The sequence below is a fragment of the Thalassophryne amazonica genome, chromosome 8, assembly GCF_902500255.1.
Source record: "Thalassophryne amazonica chromosome 8, fThaAma1.1, whole genome shotgun sequence".
NCBI classification, from domain to species: domain Eukaryota; kingdom Metazoa; phylum Chordata; class Actinopteri; order Batrachoidiformes; family Batrachoididae; genus Thalassophryne; species Thalassophryne amazonica.
This window is the reverse complement of record NC_047110.1, coordinates 88,111,111-88,127,660: the sequence shown is the minus strand read 5'-3', so window position 1 is coordinate 88,127,660 and position 16,550 is coordinate 88,111,111. Positions and strand designations below refer to the sequence as shown.

General features: G+C 38.3%; 1 protein-coding gene across 2 annotated transcripts in view; it reads right to left on the bottom strand.

Annotated features, from left to right (window-relative positions):
- The window catches only part of mob2a (MOB kinase activator 2a), a 176,827-nt gene that overhangs the window by 82,229 nt on the left and 78,048 nt on the right, over positions 1-16,550 (bottom strand). Inside the window, exon 1 of one of the 2 annotated variants that reach the window (XM_034176911.1) lies at positions 3,525-3,699. The exons of the other annotated variant lie outside the window; for it this stretch is intronic. Coding sequence (XP_034032802.1) covers positions 3,525-3,562 — 38 coding nt within the window. The 5' untranslated portion in view covers positions 3,563-3,699. Of the gene's footprint in view, positions 1-3,524; positions 3,700-16,550 lie in introns of those variants that run through there. 2 annotated transcript variants of the gene reach the window in all.

Here is a 16,550-nt window from a genome sequence, read left to right as displayed (position 1 = left end):
GATGCTAACATGTTAGCATGTCTATGGCGTTTCCATGTTAAAGTTAGCATTAAGCTGCTGGCATTTCAGCATGTTTGTGCATTTGTTTTCTGTATAATAATTAATGGCTCAGCGTTTGTTGTCATAAAAAAGTCAAATGTATTACAAATTACAATATTTTTTTATTTATTTATATTTATATTTAATAATAATAGCAACAATAATAATAGTAATAATAATAACTAATAGTGCTACAATACAATTTTAAAGAAAGAGACATGAGTCACATGTGTCATTGTGAAATGACCACAGTTTACAAGTTATACAGAGTAATGTTGCATATATAATGAGTCAGGCTACAGTTTTTGATTTAGATTTTATGGTTAACTGGTTATGCTAATTGCTCATTTGCAGCAACAAAAATACCTCTTTTTTCACCATATATTTTATAACATTTATATGTTTCAATGTTGTTTTATGGCAACTCAATAAAAAATAAAGCAATGCCATTTGAAATAATTATTTTTGTTCTTTACTATAAACTGTTTTATTCTTTATTATTTCATATTTCAACAGCCAAGGGACATTTGATGATTTGTTGATTTTCAAGTATTTTAAGTTTTCAAATAATGTTATGTTGTTAAATAAAGTGATGGAAAGAGAGAAAAATTGTTTCCCTGGAACATTTTTTAAAAATTCCCCGCTAATCCGATTAATCAATTAATCATGTCGAAACACCATCAGATTCATCGATGATCCAAATAATCGTTTGTTTCAGCTCTATTTTTAAGCTAAGCGCTAGTGTGAGTGCATGGCACTGTGCAATGGAACAAAAGGTATGGAACTAAATTTGCACAGGAAATGGAACCAAAACTGCACGGTAAATAGAACACAATGGTAAATGGGACAAATGATCAATATCACATGACATACAAACCACCAATCAAATGACAAGGATCTATTTAGGCATATAGCTACTGCAGTGTCTAGCCTTTCTGAGGATTTTATTTCAACGACTCATCTAATAAATAGACTGTGCTCCAGTATTTTTGTAAAGTTTTCAGATAATTTAATTTATACATTAGCACCATTAGGTAGCTTGGTGATGATAGCATTGGTAAAAAAGTAAGTCCCTTCAGCTGCTCTGTTGTTTTTGGGGTTGCCACAGCAGATTAGAGATGGATCTGCATGTTGATTTGGCACACGTTTTACACCAGATGCCCTTCCAGACACAACTCCACAATACATGGAGAAATGGGCATGGCTGGGGTTTGAGCTGGGAACCTTCAGCACTGAAAACAAGCACAAAAATCACTTGGCCACCACCCTGCCTGATGTTTGCATCGGTCATAATGTGTAATATCTAACTCCAAGCCATCTGTTATGAAAACCACCAGAGTCAAAAAAATAAATAAATTATACAAAATACATTAATAAAACACTTGAACTAAAGTTAACCTGTTAGCTTTAGCTTGTTTAGTAACGTGGAGAGGGGGCCTGTTTGGGCTTTTTACATCCCACTCAGGTCACGCCGATCTTGCCCATGCTCCATCTCTTTACCGATCTATGGGATGGTTGGGAGGCAGGCGGAGTTAAGCACTGCCAAGATGGTGACACCCAGAGCTGCATTATCTGAGCTTCAAGGCAGTTTTTCTGAAAAGCTACAGGTGACAACACATGGGGTTTTGTCCAGTATGGTTTGGCTGTGTCTCAATTGAGGTGCCGCAGCGTTCTATGAAGATCTGGCCTTCCGAGAGAGGTGGATAGACAAACTGTTCTGAAGCGAGACTGTGTAGCCCATGGGGCATTTTGTGATTGCGACATTAGCTTATCCAGTTCGCTCCCATTGCCCAACAACATTGACAGCTGCACACATAATTTGTAGTTTAGCAATCAATTTTCAATATTTATTTATATTTTACTTATAAATTTTACTTATTTATACTTGTACATATGGAGCATAAAATTGGCTTTCCCCCCCCGTTAATTTACAAATCACTTAGTCTTAAGGGGAGAAGGTCGCATTCATTGGCTGCATTATAAGGAGCATTTGAAATTGAAACAGTCTAGTCTTGTGGCTATTGGGCCCCTGACACTTGCACTTTGACCTGCGCACTTGCACGCACTCTGCCGTGCACAAGAGTAAACCCGTCTAAAACCATTATAAACTGTGCGCAACATCGTGCACGTATGCAAAGAAAATTTTGAAATGTTCAAAATCTCCATCACATATTAATTACGTGAACTTCACGTGAACATTACGCAAACAAGTCAAAAATACTGCGTGAATGCGAGTGGTTTCAGCTCATCTGAACGATTATAACAAGTTGTTAAATCTATCATAAACATACTTTTACAGCTGCACACAAGAATGAATGAACATACAACTGTTTTATCAAGCTATTACAATATAAACATGACAAATAATTACCTTTTTAGACTGCTCCAAATACATTTTCCACCTCATTAAGTGCATGTGCGAGAAAAGCAGCAGCCGGAGCGCTCCTCTGTGATTCCGGGAGCGATTACAGGCGTTTGCAACAGCCAACCCAGACAGAAAATGATTAATCCGCTACAAAATAATTATTTTATATAAGCAGTATCCAGCGTACAACGTGTGGCAGCCAGTGGAACAAAGCACGGCATCCAGGTGGGAACACAGTGGGTGGGATTGTCACCGTGCAAGTGCCCGGATCAAAGTGTCAGGGCACCTTATGCATGCAGTCGACGAACACAGGCTTTCAAGGATGCGGCCCGAATTGGGAAACAGCACAATCGCACAATCGGTGGATTCAACCGTTAACAATACTGAGACATCTGATTGGTGGAAAGTGGAAAGACAAGGCAAATAGTCATTTTCTTCAACTTACAATTTGAAAGTCATTTTCTTCAACTTACAATTTGAAAGACAAAGGGGGGGGGGAGTAGAAAAGCGAGGAGGAAACCAGACGATCAGGTGGGGACAGAACGCCAAGAGATGAACGATAGAAACAACCATATCAACAGACAGCAGTAGGGGGGCAAAAAGAGAGCAGCATCCCACAGATAAAACACATGAAAAGTTGCTAAGGTGATGTAGCTGCAGGAAGGGGCATTTCTGTGAGGGGAAAGGAGGGGCTTTTGGTGGAGAAAGGAAAGGAGAGAGAAAGATCCTTTTACTCAAAATGGGGAGAAAAGAGAGCTTAGATGGAGGCTTTAACAGTCGGGACAAACAGGTTTGTCTTGATCAGCTCTTTCACATGGCCATGTGTAGATGTCTTATTGATCTGGAAAGCACATGACATTTATAGCAGGTTATGATCGGATATGATCGTCTGCACAACATAAACGTTAGTCTGCAGCTTCTGATCACATATTACAAAATATCTGCACAGGCTCTGTGCCAAGAAAGAATCTATCTCACAACAAAGACAGGCTGCACAACTGTCAGTCTCTCATACTGCATTTTTATAAGTCCCCTGGGTACCTTATTAAAACATAACGAGGCAATGAGTAATTTTTGCACAAATCTAAAGACACTTGTTAACAAGTTGACCGTCTCTTACCTATTTAATGTATAAGAACCGTTCCGTTTAAACCTCATCCTGGACCACAGCAGTCGGATAAAGAAATCCAGAATTCTTTTTGTGGCAGTACGAAAGAAAAAGGAAAAAAGAAAACCTGTGTAGCTGGACGATCACAGAACAATAAAGGCACAACAATAGAGTTGTCTTTGCTGTTCTCTCTCTCTCTCTCTCTCTCTCTCTCTCTCTCTCTCTCTCTCTCTCTCTCTCTCTCTCTCTCTCTCTCTCTCTCTCTCTCTCTCTCTCTCTCTCTCTCTCTCTCTCTCTCTCTCTCTCTCTCTCTCTCTCTCTCTCTCTCTCTCTCTCTCTCTCTCTCTCTCTCTCTCTCTCTCTCTCTCTCTCTCTCTCTCTCTCTCTCTCTCTCTCTCTCTCTCTCTCTCTCTCTCTCTCTCTCTCTCTCTCTCTCTCTCTCTCTCTCTCTCTCTCTCTCTCTCTCTGCCTCCTGGTTCTCAACTGCAGGAGTTTAAAAAAGATTGTGTCTGTGGAAGTTTATTTGTGCAGTCTGGATGTGGATCTGTGGCGTGCACAGCCTGCCTGACGCCAAACACGTCGGTTTACTCTCCAAAAGACACGCCGTGAAACTTGAATATTTTCTTTGACTGTGGTCAAACCTGTTCCTGCTCGCCTGCAGACATGAAATGCTCAGTGACCAAAGCTGGTAAAAATGGAACCTCCTTTATGGGGGAGGGAAGGAAAAAAAAAAAGGTTCTCACGTTTCATCAGGAGCTAGATAACAGAGTGTGTGTCAGAAGACAAGTCTACCTCAAATCTGTCTCACCCACGCTGACAAGAGCCAGGAATAGGTTAGAGGATCCATTAATGCCATTAACAATGTGTGTCTTTCTAATGGACACACACACACTTTCCATTTCATAACGCAGGAAGCTGTGACACATGATCACATCCAGCTGCATTTGTGAGACAGAAAATAGCTTAATTAGACAAATTTCTAACTAGATCAGCACTTTGTAGAGCACATTCTCCATCCTCCTCGGCCAAGCAACCCAAGAAATCTGTGCAGCTCGACCAGATTCAACTGCATTTGTGAGACAGAAAATAGTTTATAGAAATTCTGAACTAGATTACAACCCCTGGCAAAAATTATGGAATCACCGGCCTCGGAGGATGTTCATTCAGTTGTTTAATTTTGTAGAAAAAAAGCAGATCACAGACATGACACAAAACTAAAGTCATTTCAAATGGCAACTTTCTGGCTTTAAGAAACACTACAAGAAATCAGGGAAAAAAAATTGTGGCAGTCAGTAACAGTTACTTTTTTAGACCAAGCAGAGGGAAAAAAATATGGAATCACTCAATTCTGAGGAATAAATTATGGAATCATAAAAACAAAAGAACGCTCCAACACATCACTAGTATTTTGTTGCACCACCTCTGGCTTTTATAACAACTTGCAGTCTCTGAGGCATGGACTTAATGAGTGACAAACGGTACTCTTAATCAATCTGGCTCCAACTTTCTCTGATTGCTGTTGCCAGATCAGCTTTGCAGGTTGGAGCCTTGTCATGGACCATTTTCTTCAACTTCCACCAAAGATTTTCAATTGGATTAAGATCCTGACTATTTGCAGGCCATGACATTGACCCTATGTGTCTTTTTGCAAGGAATGTTTTCACAGTTTTTGCTCTATGGCAAGATGCATTATCATCTTGAAAAATGATTTCATCATCCCCAAACATCCTTTCAATTGATGGGATAAGAAAAGTGTCCAAAATATCAACGTAAACTTGTGCATTTATTGATGATGTAATGACAGCCATCTCCCCAGTGCCTTTACCTGACATGCAGCCCCATATCATCAATAACTGTGGAAATTTACATGTTCTCTTCAGGCAGTCATCTTTATAAATCCAGCATCATCACCTTGCCCAATGCAGATTCGAGATTCATCACTGAATATGACTTTCATCCAGTCATCCACAGTCCACGATTGCTTTTCCTTAGCCCATTGTAACCTTGTTTTTTTTCTGTTTAGGTGTTAATGATGGCTTTCGTTTAGCTTTTCTGTATGTAAATCCAATTTCTTTTAGGCGGTTTCTTACAGTTTTGTCACAGACGTTGACTCCAGTTTCCTCCCATTCGTTCCTCATTTGTTTTGTTGTGCATTTTTGATTTTTGAGACATATTGCTTTAAGTTTTCTGTCTTGACGCTTTGATGTCTTCCTTGGTCTACCAGTATGTTTGCCTTTAACAACCTTCCCATGTTGTTTGTATTTGGTCCAGAGTTTAGACACAGCTGACTGTGAACAACCAACATCTTTTGCAACAATGCGTGATGATTTACCCTCTTTTAAGAGTTTGATAATCCTCTCCCTTGTTTCAATTGAGATCTCTTGTGTTGGAGCCATGATTCATGTCAGAACACTTGGTGCAACAGCTCTCCAAGGTGAGATCACTCCTTTTTAGATGCAGACTAACGAGCAGATCTGATTTGATGCAGGTGTTAGTTTTGGGGATGAAAATTTACAGGGTGATTCCATAATTTATTCCTCAGAATTGAGCGAGTCCATATTTTTTTCCCTCTGCTTGGTCTAAAAAAGTAACCATTACTGACTACCACAATTATTATTTATTTCTTATAGTGTTTCTTAAAGCCAGAAAGCTGCCATTTAAAATGACTTTAGTTTTGTGTCATGTCTGTGAGCTGCTTTTTTTCTACAAAATTAAACAACTGAATGAACATCCTCCGAGGCTGATGATTCCATAATTATTGCCAGGGGTTGTAGCACTTGGGAGAGCGCATTCCCTGTCCACATAGGCGAAGCAACCCAAGAGGAATGTGTAGCTCTTGTAAGGCCAAAGAAAAAAGGAATACAAATAATGAATGTTTATGAATGCAATGGTAACAATATTGGCACAAGTCCAAAGATGCTGTGTTGAACGGTATATTCCATCTTTCATTGACTGAAAATATTCTCTCATTGCATGGAAAACAAGCTTTTAATATGAGACCTAAATAGATCCACATCATTTGATATTTTTCTTAAAATTAGGTGTTTATTCTGAGTAGGAAACAAAGGCGGCATGGAGGGAACGCTGCAGTCTACTCTGCTGAGAGTTTGCTGATGTCAGCATTAGGTATGCACGATCCACAATTTTTCACTTCCGATCCCGATACCTGAATTTGGATATCTGTCGATACCAATACTTTTCCGATCCAGTACCAGAGCTCTGTTTGCTTTAATATTATTATCATTATTGATGATTTTATGTCAGGATTTTCTTAAAAAAGCCAGAAGGTGTATCTAAGATGAAAGCCTAGATTTGATGTTTTGGTGAAAGAATTAAGTACTTTTATTTTTTTTTATAGACTTTTGTAACCTTATTTTTATCGACTTAAAGAGGAAAACAGCACTCTCTGTCTCTCTCTCTCTCCCCCTCTGTCTGTCCCTCCCTTCCTCTCTCCCTGTCTCTCTCTCTGTCCGTCTCCCTCTCTCCCTGTCTCTTTCCCTCTCTCTCTCTCTGTCTCTTTCCCTCTCTGTCTGTCTCTCCTTATCATTTTTCAATTTCAATAGAGCTTTACTGACACGGGAAACATGTTTACATAGTCATAGCAACTGTGAGGAGTAAAAAATAAAAATTAAGTTCTCTCTCTCTCTCCCTCTCTTTCTGTCTCTCGTTTGCTCTCTCTCTTTCTCTCTCTCTTTCACTCGCTTTATCTCTTGCTGTTGTCATGCTGCGTAAACTTCAAACTTTTTGGAAACACGAAGCCTTTCACCGTAAAATTAATGTATCATCAGTGATGCTCACGTGCAGGATTTTAATGGAGACCTTTTTCCCTTTCAGCTGACAGAATCTCTGTTCACTGTCCTCCTTGGCTGCACGCTGAGCTGGCATTTCACAGCATCAGGACAGTGAACTTTTCAGCACACATTTTCAGCAACATTTCAGTTCATTTTTTGGAAAATCCGTGCTCGACGAACAGACAATTTGAACCCGAGAGCCAGGCGGAAAATGGCCACTTCTCTCAGCTTCCAACACTGCAGAAGAGAGCTCTCTCTCAAACAGCTCGGCTCCAGAAAAACTCCCTCTCCCCTCCTACACCCGGCAGAAAACAAAGCAGACAGCAAACAACAGCAGTTGAGAGATTTCACGTTGGCTCGTTTCTGGTACTGGAAAACGGATCGGTATTTTCCAATACGTTAATTACTTCGGTATTGGAAGCCGATCCCGATACAAGATCAGATTTGTTGCAACGTTAGTCAGCAGCACGAGCAGGTGAGGACTGAAGCGGTATGTGTGGAGCACATGTCTGCTTTCTAAAAAACAACCAAAGACGTTTTCCAATTCTTCATCTGATAGCACTTCAACAGAAAAGGTGTCCCCGCGAACACTACAGCTGCTGGATTTAGCTTCCTCACATAATGGAAGCATTTTTATGAAAAGCTGGAGGCAAGCCATAGAGCAAAACAGATAGAAGAAAAATACACAGTAAATAGTCAAGAAATGCATGCTAGTGACATCACCCAAACAATGGGACAAATAAGGAATGTCACATGACATAAAATCTAGAGCTCTAGGACAAATTTCTCCATCCCGCTCCTGCTAAATTTCGGACTGTTACCACCAGCAACGTGTGTGTTACACTCCGACCCGTTCCTGCAATGTGCCTGTCCACTCCTGCCCACATCCGTGAAACGCTGACAATTTAAGCATGTATAATAATAGAGACGTCACGTCATTTAGGCTATTATTAAAGAGATTCATGTGGTTGTTTGCTTCGATTCCCTGGCTTCTATGTCTTTTGACGCACTGATCAGGATTAGCGCTACTATTTGGTTGTTTTGTTTAAAGACAGTCTGATGTGACAGTTCAGTTACAGTAACTCGCTGCGCTGTTTCTCTCTCTGTTTGCTTCTGTTATGTCTCATTGCACGAATGGGAAAACATGATTTGTGTTATATAACACCTAAAATAGATCCTTGTCATTTGATATTTTATTAATCTATCAACAAGAGAAAAGGGACTTACATTTTGTTGTGCATCACTGGTCCTTTGAGGACAAGAGGTTCCAAACAGTCCAACACAAACTTGAAATAGGAATCCAAACCAATTCAAAATTGTTCTCCGTCAATTTGCAATAATTTACACATCATTGTTTTGTATGCCCCGTGAGTACAATGAAACCTATCAGCTTTGGTAATATCAACCTCAACCACAGTCTTAAAATGATGGCTGTACCCCATGCCATGCTTTGAGGTGTTCATGTACAGACCGCCATCTGCTTTCCTCAGTGCAGCGAAAAATCGTGACAGAAGTCTGTCTAACTCTTCACCCGATAGAGCTTCTACTGCAACTAGAGATGTCCCAGCGAATACTGCAAATGCCTCCAGATGGCTTACGGTGTACTGGATTTGTTTTGTTTTTTGTGTGTGTGTTAGAAGAATGAGCACCACCAACAAGCTCATTCAAATCATCACGTGTCACCAAAACAAACCCGCAATGTTTGTTTTTAAACTAAGCGCCGTTGCCGTGTCAAAGATTCCCAAGAGTGCTAGTTTGAGCACATGGTCCGTTAATGCTCGATTACTGCATGCACGCAAATGCAATACCTCGTGTTTTTACGTTAAGTTGTTCGCAGTGTGCAATGCTACAAAACGTATGGAACCAAAATTGTACGGTAAATGGAACAAAATTGTAAATAGGACATATGATCAATATCACATGATATCAAAACCACCAATCAAATGACAAGAATCTATTTGTGTTCTATAACCATGACCAATGTATGTGCTGTGTGAAATGTGCAGCTGCACAGGCCTCACACTTTGCTACTAATATTGCAAATTTCTCCCATTTTTACTTGTGTTTTTGACCCGATGTTATTCAGAATGAAATTCTTGTGTGTCACTTCCCTTATGCATGGTCATGGCCCAATTTTACTTAAAGCCCAAAACATTTATTTATTTATTTATTTTTTAAATACTGCCTCATTAACCCTCTGGGGTCCGAGGGCATTTTTTTTTGGACAGTTCTCTCGCCTGGCATAAATGTTTTATTATTGCTGTTAACAGCTCTCCCTGCATCCCACAATCAAGTTTTGTGTCTCTTTATTTTCAGGACCACCTGTGCTTTCAGAATATATATGTTTTTGTTGTGTTTTATAAGTGTTATAAAGGTTTGCAATCAAAAATAGGCAAGGAAAAAATAAAGCGAAAAATAATTTTCCACACACATTTATTCAAAACACACAGCAAGCTATAATAAACAACTGTTTTGACACTTTATAAAGGTAATTTGAGGTTTTGTGTGAAAAGCTGTACAACAAAAAGGTTCAAACAATAAACAGAAATGCACATTTTGAACAATATATACAAATGGTCCATGCGTTTTGTTGTCCATTGATATGGTAAACAGTGCTTTACGCAGAGAAAGCAACAGAGTTATCCAGTAACATTCACATGCAAGCTAGTGGAGCAATCCTGATAGCTACAGACTCTTTGTTTGAGCACGTGAGATTGTCATCAGAGGCTTTCCATGTGCTCCTGCTTTCACTGATCGCTGTGCGTAATGGCGCAGGGCACACTGAGTATGTACTAACAGTATGTATTCATTGGAGCACCCAGGGGGATATTCAACGGGCCAACTAGTAACATATCACTCCTGAAAATGATCTTTGGCTTTTCATGTGAGGTAAATCTGCCCTACGATTGGATTTTGGAAAACCATGTGACGGTGAACCAATTCCGATTGAACACTCACATTGTGCATGTTATCACACAGCTTCTATGAGGAGTACAAAGATGGCCGATGGCTGGCTCGAAAGTCCGCGGAGTTAACTTTTCAGCAACAAAAGAAGTAAGTTTCTATCTCATATCATTCAAACGTTATTTATAATTTAGTAAAGCTTGGTCTTAGCCATCGTATACGACGGCGTCGGCCCCAGAGGGTTAAATCATATGCACTGTTGGAGAAGGAGAAACTGCCTTCAAGAGAGCAGGATAGATTTTGAAGCACAAGTGTGATGCTGAGGAAAGTAAAAAGCAATTAGAGTCTGACAAGATAACTTGTGGCTGGACATCCACCGCCAGGAGTAACTGAAACATTCATGCATAATTCTCACTCATAGCCGAGAAAAAAACAGGTGGATACACGCAAGAGTACAGGGATATATGACCCACAGGTTCCTGGATCATGGAAATCTTTTATGTGATTAAGCACATACATTTTGGAATAAATGAGACAGTTTATAGAGGTTGTTCTACAATTAGATAATGCACGGAGTCCCATGGTTGAAGTGGTTCGGTTGTAAAAATCTTGAATGATAGATGGCCCAAAAGCTCGTCGGGTGAAGAAACGGTCTGTGGTTATGCATATCAATTTTCGAAAGAATTGGATAAGATGTTTAAAAGTTATAGTGTTGAAAGAAAACTGTGACAGATGGATGCACTTACTGATGGACTGTAATTACATTTATATATCTCCTGTCTCTGGATGGGATAATAAGTCACAGCAAGCAGGGCTGAAACAATTTATTAACACTTCCAGAGATGTGGTGGCTGCACAGGTATGCAAGGCTAGCAGGTGGGAAACTGAAGAAAAAAAAATAAATAAATTGATGTTACACTCTACTAGACATGAAAATCTTTGAAATCTACGCAAGTGTACAATTTATACATCGCTTTATTCTTTTGTCAGTTTTTACAAATTGTGCAACTGTCTAATGCATACACAGATATATGTCTTTATTGCAGATCAACTTACAGCTCATTCAACGGTGTCTGTTCAGTAGAAAATAATTGTATAAAACTGGCATTTGGTTTTGGAAAAAATGTATTTCTGATTATTTTGGGTGGTTCAGTTTGTGTTTTCACCACAGAATTCAGATAAGATCTGATGAAAGATCAGGTGGGGGACACCGACTTGCGAGTACTGCTCATGCTTTGCAGAATTCTGGCACCCACCTGATGAACAGAATAAAAGGTGTCAAGCAGCCGCAGGAATGTTAAAATGTGGAAGACGGTGACGTGCTGGATGCCTCTGAATACGTTATGTCTGAGCTGACATGACAATGGCTTTATAGCCTCGATGTGAGCAGTTTATTGCTTCCCTTCAGGAAACTTGCTGTCCCTGCTGGACTACTTTCACAGTACTGTGTGTACACAATGCTGCTAAAGCTACGTTAGTGAAGGCAAGACAAATGGGCAAACTTTTTGTTACATGATTGAGAAAATTTAGACAAGGAGAAAGCAGAAGAATGTAAATATGTTGCATAGCCTTCCCCAGAATAGCAAAACAAAAACAAAAGTCAACAATGCAATGTACAACACTGTACATTTAAGATGTCCATGGTAATTATATGAGCAGTTAAGGTTCCTTAAAAATGGCATCTATTTACTACATTCTTCTGTGTCATTGTCATCATCATGTTGTCAGAGTCACTGTTTCGCTATCCACTGCTATTTTTATCAAACAGGGAACAAATATTTCAAATACATGTGCGTACACTCCATGAAGAACAAAGAGTCTATCACTGTAGACTGTAGAGCCTAACCCAAGATAACCAGATAACCAGCTTGTTATCTATAATCAAACTCATGGCTGGGGCATTGTTCCAAAAGTTGGAGATTTTATTTGTAACTTTTACAAGAAACAATACTTAAAAGTGGGTGTGACTTATTTGCAACGCCGCACATCTGAAAAGTATTCGCAGCGCTTCACTTTTTCCACATTTTGTGATGTTACAGCCTTACTCCAAAATGGAATAAATTCATTTTTTTCCCCTCAAAATTCTACTCACAACACCGCATAATGACAACATGAAAAAGTTTATTTTTAATTTTTGCAAATTTATTAAAAATAGAAAACTAAGAAATCCCATGTACTTAAGTATTCACACCCTTTGCTCAATACTTTGTTGATGCACCTTTGGCAGTAATTACAACCTTAAGTCTTCCTGAATATGATGCCACAAGCTTGGTACACCATCTTTGGGGCAGTTCCGTCCATAACTCTTTGAAGCAGCTCTCAAGCTCCATCAGGTTGGAGCAGGTTTTCATCCAGGATGTTTCTGTACATTGCTGCATTCAACTTTCCTTCAATCCTGACTAGTCTCCCAGTTCCGGCTGCTGAAAAACATCCCCACAGCATGATGCTACCACCACCATGCTTCACTGTAGGGAAGATGCCTGGCATTCACACCAAATAGTTTAATCTTTGTCTCATCAGACCAGAGAATTTTGTTTCTCATGGTCTAAGAATCCTTCAGGTGCCTTTTGGCAAACTCCAGGTGGGCTGCCATGTGCCGTTTACTAAGGAGTGGCTTCTGTCTGTCCACTTTACCATACAGGCCTGATTGGTGGATTGCTGCAGAGATGGTTGTTCTTCTGGAAGGTTCTCCTCTCTACACAGAGGAATGTTGGAGCTCTGACAGAGTAACCATTGGGTTCTTGGTCACCTCCATGACTAAGGCCCTTCTCCCCCAATTCCTCAATTTAGACAGGCGGCCAGCTCTAGGAAGAGTCCAGGCTGATCTGAACGTCATCCATTTATGGATGATGGAGGCCACTGTGCTCACTGAGACCTTCAAAGCAGCAGAAATGTTTCTGTATCCTTCCCCAGATTTGTACATCATTTAAGCAAAAGATCAACTGACCATGAAGATTTAGACATGGTGACTGTAAAAAGTATAATAGAAATTGTTATTGAACCATTTACTTATATTTGTAATCTGTCTCTGTCAACTGGGGTTTTTCCAGATGAAATGAAAATTGCTAAGGTAGTCCCATTATATAAAAATGGAGACAAACATAATTTTTCTAATTACAGGCCAGTATCATTGCTTCCACAGTTTTCTAAAATTATGGAAAAAGTTTTTGTAACAAGATTGGATAAATTTATTGAGAAACATCATATTTTAAATAATGCTCAGTATGGATTCAGAACAAAACATTCGACAGCTATGGCAATTATGGAACTAATAGAGAAAATATCAACAACAATAGATAATAAGGATTATTTTGTAAGTATTTTTATTGACCTGAAAAAGGCTTTTGATGTTATAGACCACTCAAGATTGCTCCACAAGTTACAACAATATGGAATAAGAGGTGTTGCACATCAGTGGGTAAAAAGCTACTTAGAAAATAGAAAACAGTTTGTTCAGATAAATAATACCAAATCAGAATTGTGTAACATTATTTATGGAGTACCACAAGGATCGGTACTTGGACCCAAACTGTTTATTTTGTATATCAATGATTTTGTGAATGTATCCAATGTGCTTGGCAGCATTTTATTTGCTGATGATACAATGCTGTTTTACTCTGGATCAGATATACAGGAAGTAGCACAAGTGATAAATACAGAGTTGGAAAAAGTTAAACATTGGTTTGATATAAACAAATTGTCACTAAATATTAATAAGACAAATTTCATATTGTTTAATGATAGAGCGAAAAAAAATAATGTGTCATTACAAATAGATGGAATGGATATCCAAAGGGTAAAAGAAATGAAATTTTTAGGAGTCATGATTGATGAAGATCTTACATGGAAGTCACACATAAATTACATAAAAGGAAAAATAGCGAAAGCCATTGCTGTTTTGCATAAAGTAAAATATTCATTAAATAGTTATGGTTTATTAACATTGTACAATTCATTGATTGTCCCATATTCAACTTACTGTGTAGAAATCTGGGGATCAACATATACAACCTATATACAACCTTTATTTATTTTGCAGAAAAGAGCTTTAAAAGTGATTAGTAACAGTGGTTTTAGAGATCCAGTTAAATCCATTGTTTATTAAGTACAGGGTACTTAAATTTCATGATTTAGTCGATTTGAAAATATTACAAACGATGTACCAAGTTAATAAAAATACTTTACCAACAAACATTCAAAATATGTTTGAAAAAAGAGTAAGTAGTTATAAATTGAAAGGAATAGAAGTCTTTAAAAAACCAAGATTTAGAACCAAAGTAAAGGAAAGGAGTATTGCAGTAAATGGTGTCAAATTATGGAACAATCTTAATAAAGAAATTAAAGAATTAAGGTTGCTTAAATTATTTAAAAAACATATTAAATTAGATGTATTAAGTAAGTATGAAACTATGAAGTAAGTCAGTGGGCTGCAAGAAAGTAAAAAAAAAGTAAACTTAATAATGTTTGGAGTGTCTTAAGTTTAAATGTAACCTATCAGTGATGTAATCTATTAATTAATGGTCATAATTATGAAATGGGTCAGTGGTATGTGACAAGTTAAAGAAATGCAATCTGTTAAATAATGTTGACTATGATGCTGTATATTGAAAGATTGTATTGTTAAAAGGGGCAGAAATCATAAGACTTGTTCTTCTTTCTGCTCCTTTTCATTCTGGTATTGTGGTGCTTTTGTTTTTTTGCTTTTCTGTTTTTCTTTTAAATGAATGAAATAAATAAAAAATAAAAAAAATTAAAAAAAATCGTGTTTCTGAGGTCTACAGACAATTCCTTTGACTTCATGTTTGGTTTGTGCTCTGACATGCACTGTCAGCTATGGGACCTTATATGTAGACAGGTGTGTGTCTTTCCAAATCATGTTCAATCAACTAAATTTACCGCAGGTAGACTCCAATTAAGATGTAGCAACATCTCAAGGATGATCAGTGGAAGCAGGATGCACCGGAGCTCAATTTTGAGCTTCATGGCAAAGGCTGTGAATACTTATGTATATGTGAATTCTTAGTTTTTGGTTTTAATAAATTTGCAAAAATCTCAATAATAAAACCTTTTTTCACATTGTCATTATGGGGTATTATGCATAGAATTTTAGAAATGTATCCATTTTGGAATAAGGCTGTAACATAATAAAACATAGAAAAAAGTGAAGGGCTGTGAATACTTTCTGGATGCACTGTAATTTGGGCCAAAAAATAAAATAATGCTTTACTCATAATAAGGTTATCAAAATTAGAAATCAAGAATAAATTCCACATTAGAAAAGTAATAATAATGAAATTAAACTATTTTAAAAATAATATGAAAACATCGTGGGAGCACAGCTTGAATGGACATAAAAACCTGTTCATGATGAAATTTTGAACCAATCTTGTGGCCTAGATGAAATAAAAATCTATTAATTTACCAATTCAGCCAACACAAAACTGACAGCAAGTGCTTTTAAGTCATTCTGATTATTTCAGGCTGGGTTTTTTTTTTTCAAAAAGAAATAGGTGATTATGTCAAATTATTTAATATTTCCTTTAAAAAAATAACCATTTTCTTATGGGAGAGAGAGAGAGAGAGAGACAGAGAGAGAGAGAGAGAGAGAGAGAGAACTCAGGGCCACACACAGCTTTCAGAATCTTAAAGCTATTTGAATTTTAGTCCAAAGCTCAACACTCTGCTCACAGAGACCAAAAATAAAATAAATGAAACATTCACTGTCCTCAACATTTTACCTTTAGACAGACTAATATAGATTTTCATAAAAGGAGGAAATCCCACTCAAAGAATTTGGAGCTGCACATGTAACAAATTAAAAATCTTAATTTTTAAAAGTAAAATATGCAGTCAAAAAAAAGGACACACACACACGCACACAAAGGAACATAATAATAATTGCAGGCTAGTGGCATGTACTACAGGATAAGCATTACGTCATAACTCTGTGTGTGTGTGTGTGTGTGTGTGTGTGTGTGTGTGTGTGTGTGTGTGTGTGTGTGTGTGTGTGCGCGCGCGCACACTCCGCAGTCCCGCAAAGCACTCAGTACTGCCTTCAATGGCTCCAAGCTCATTTATTACAATAAAGAGCAGCCTGGCACCAGAACTGCTGATCAATCGCACTGCTGCTGCTGCAGAGTTACACAGCAGCTACTGCAGGGAAGAGGATATGATGGAGGAGGAGGAGGAGGATGTATATAAGAGTTTATGAGGAGGGAGAGCAGCATGGGAGGAAAAGAGTCAATCGAAGTTGAGAAAGTTCTGGAAGATGTGGAATAGATATCCATGAGGCTTACAAGCAAAAGGGGCTGAACGCTGCAGACCACAGGGCTGCAATTATCGC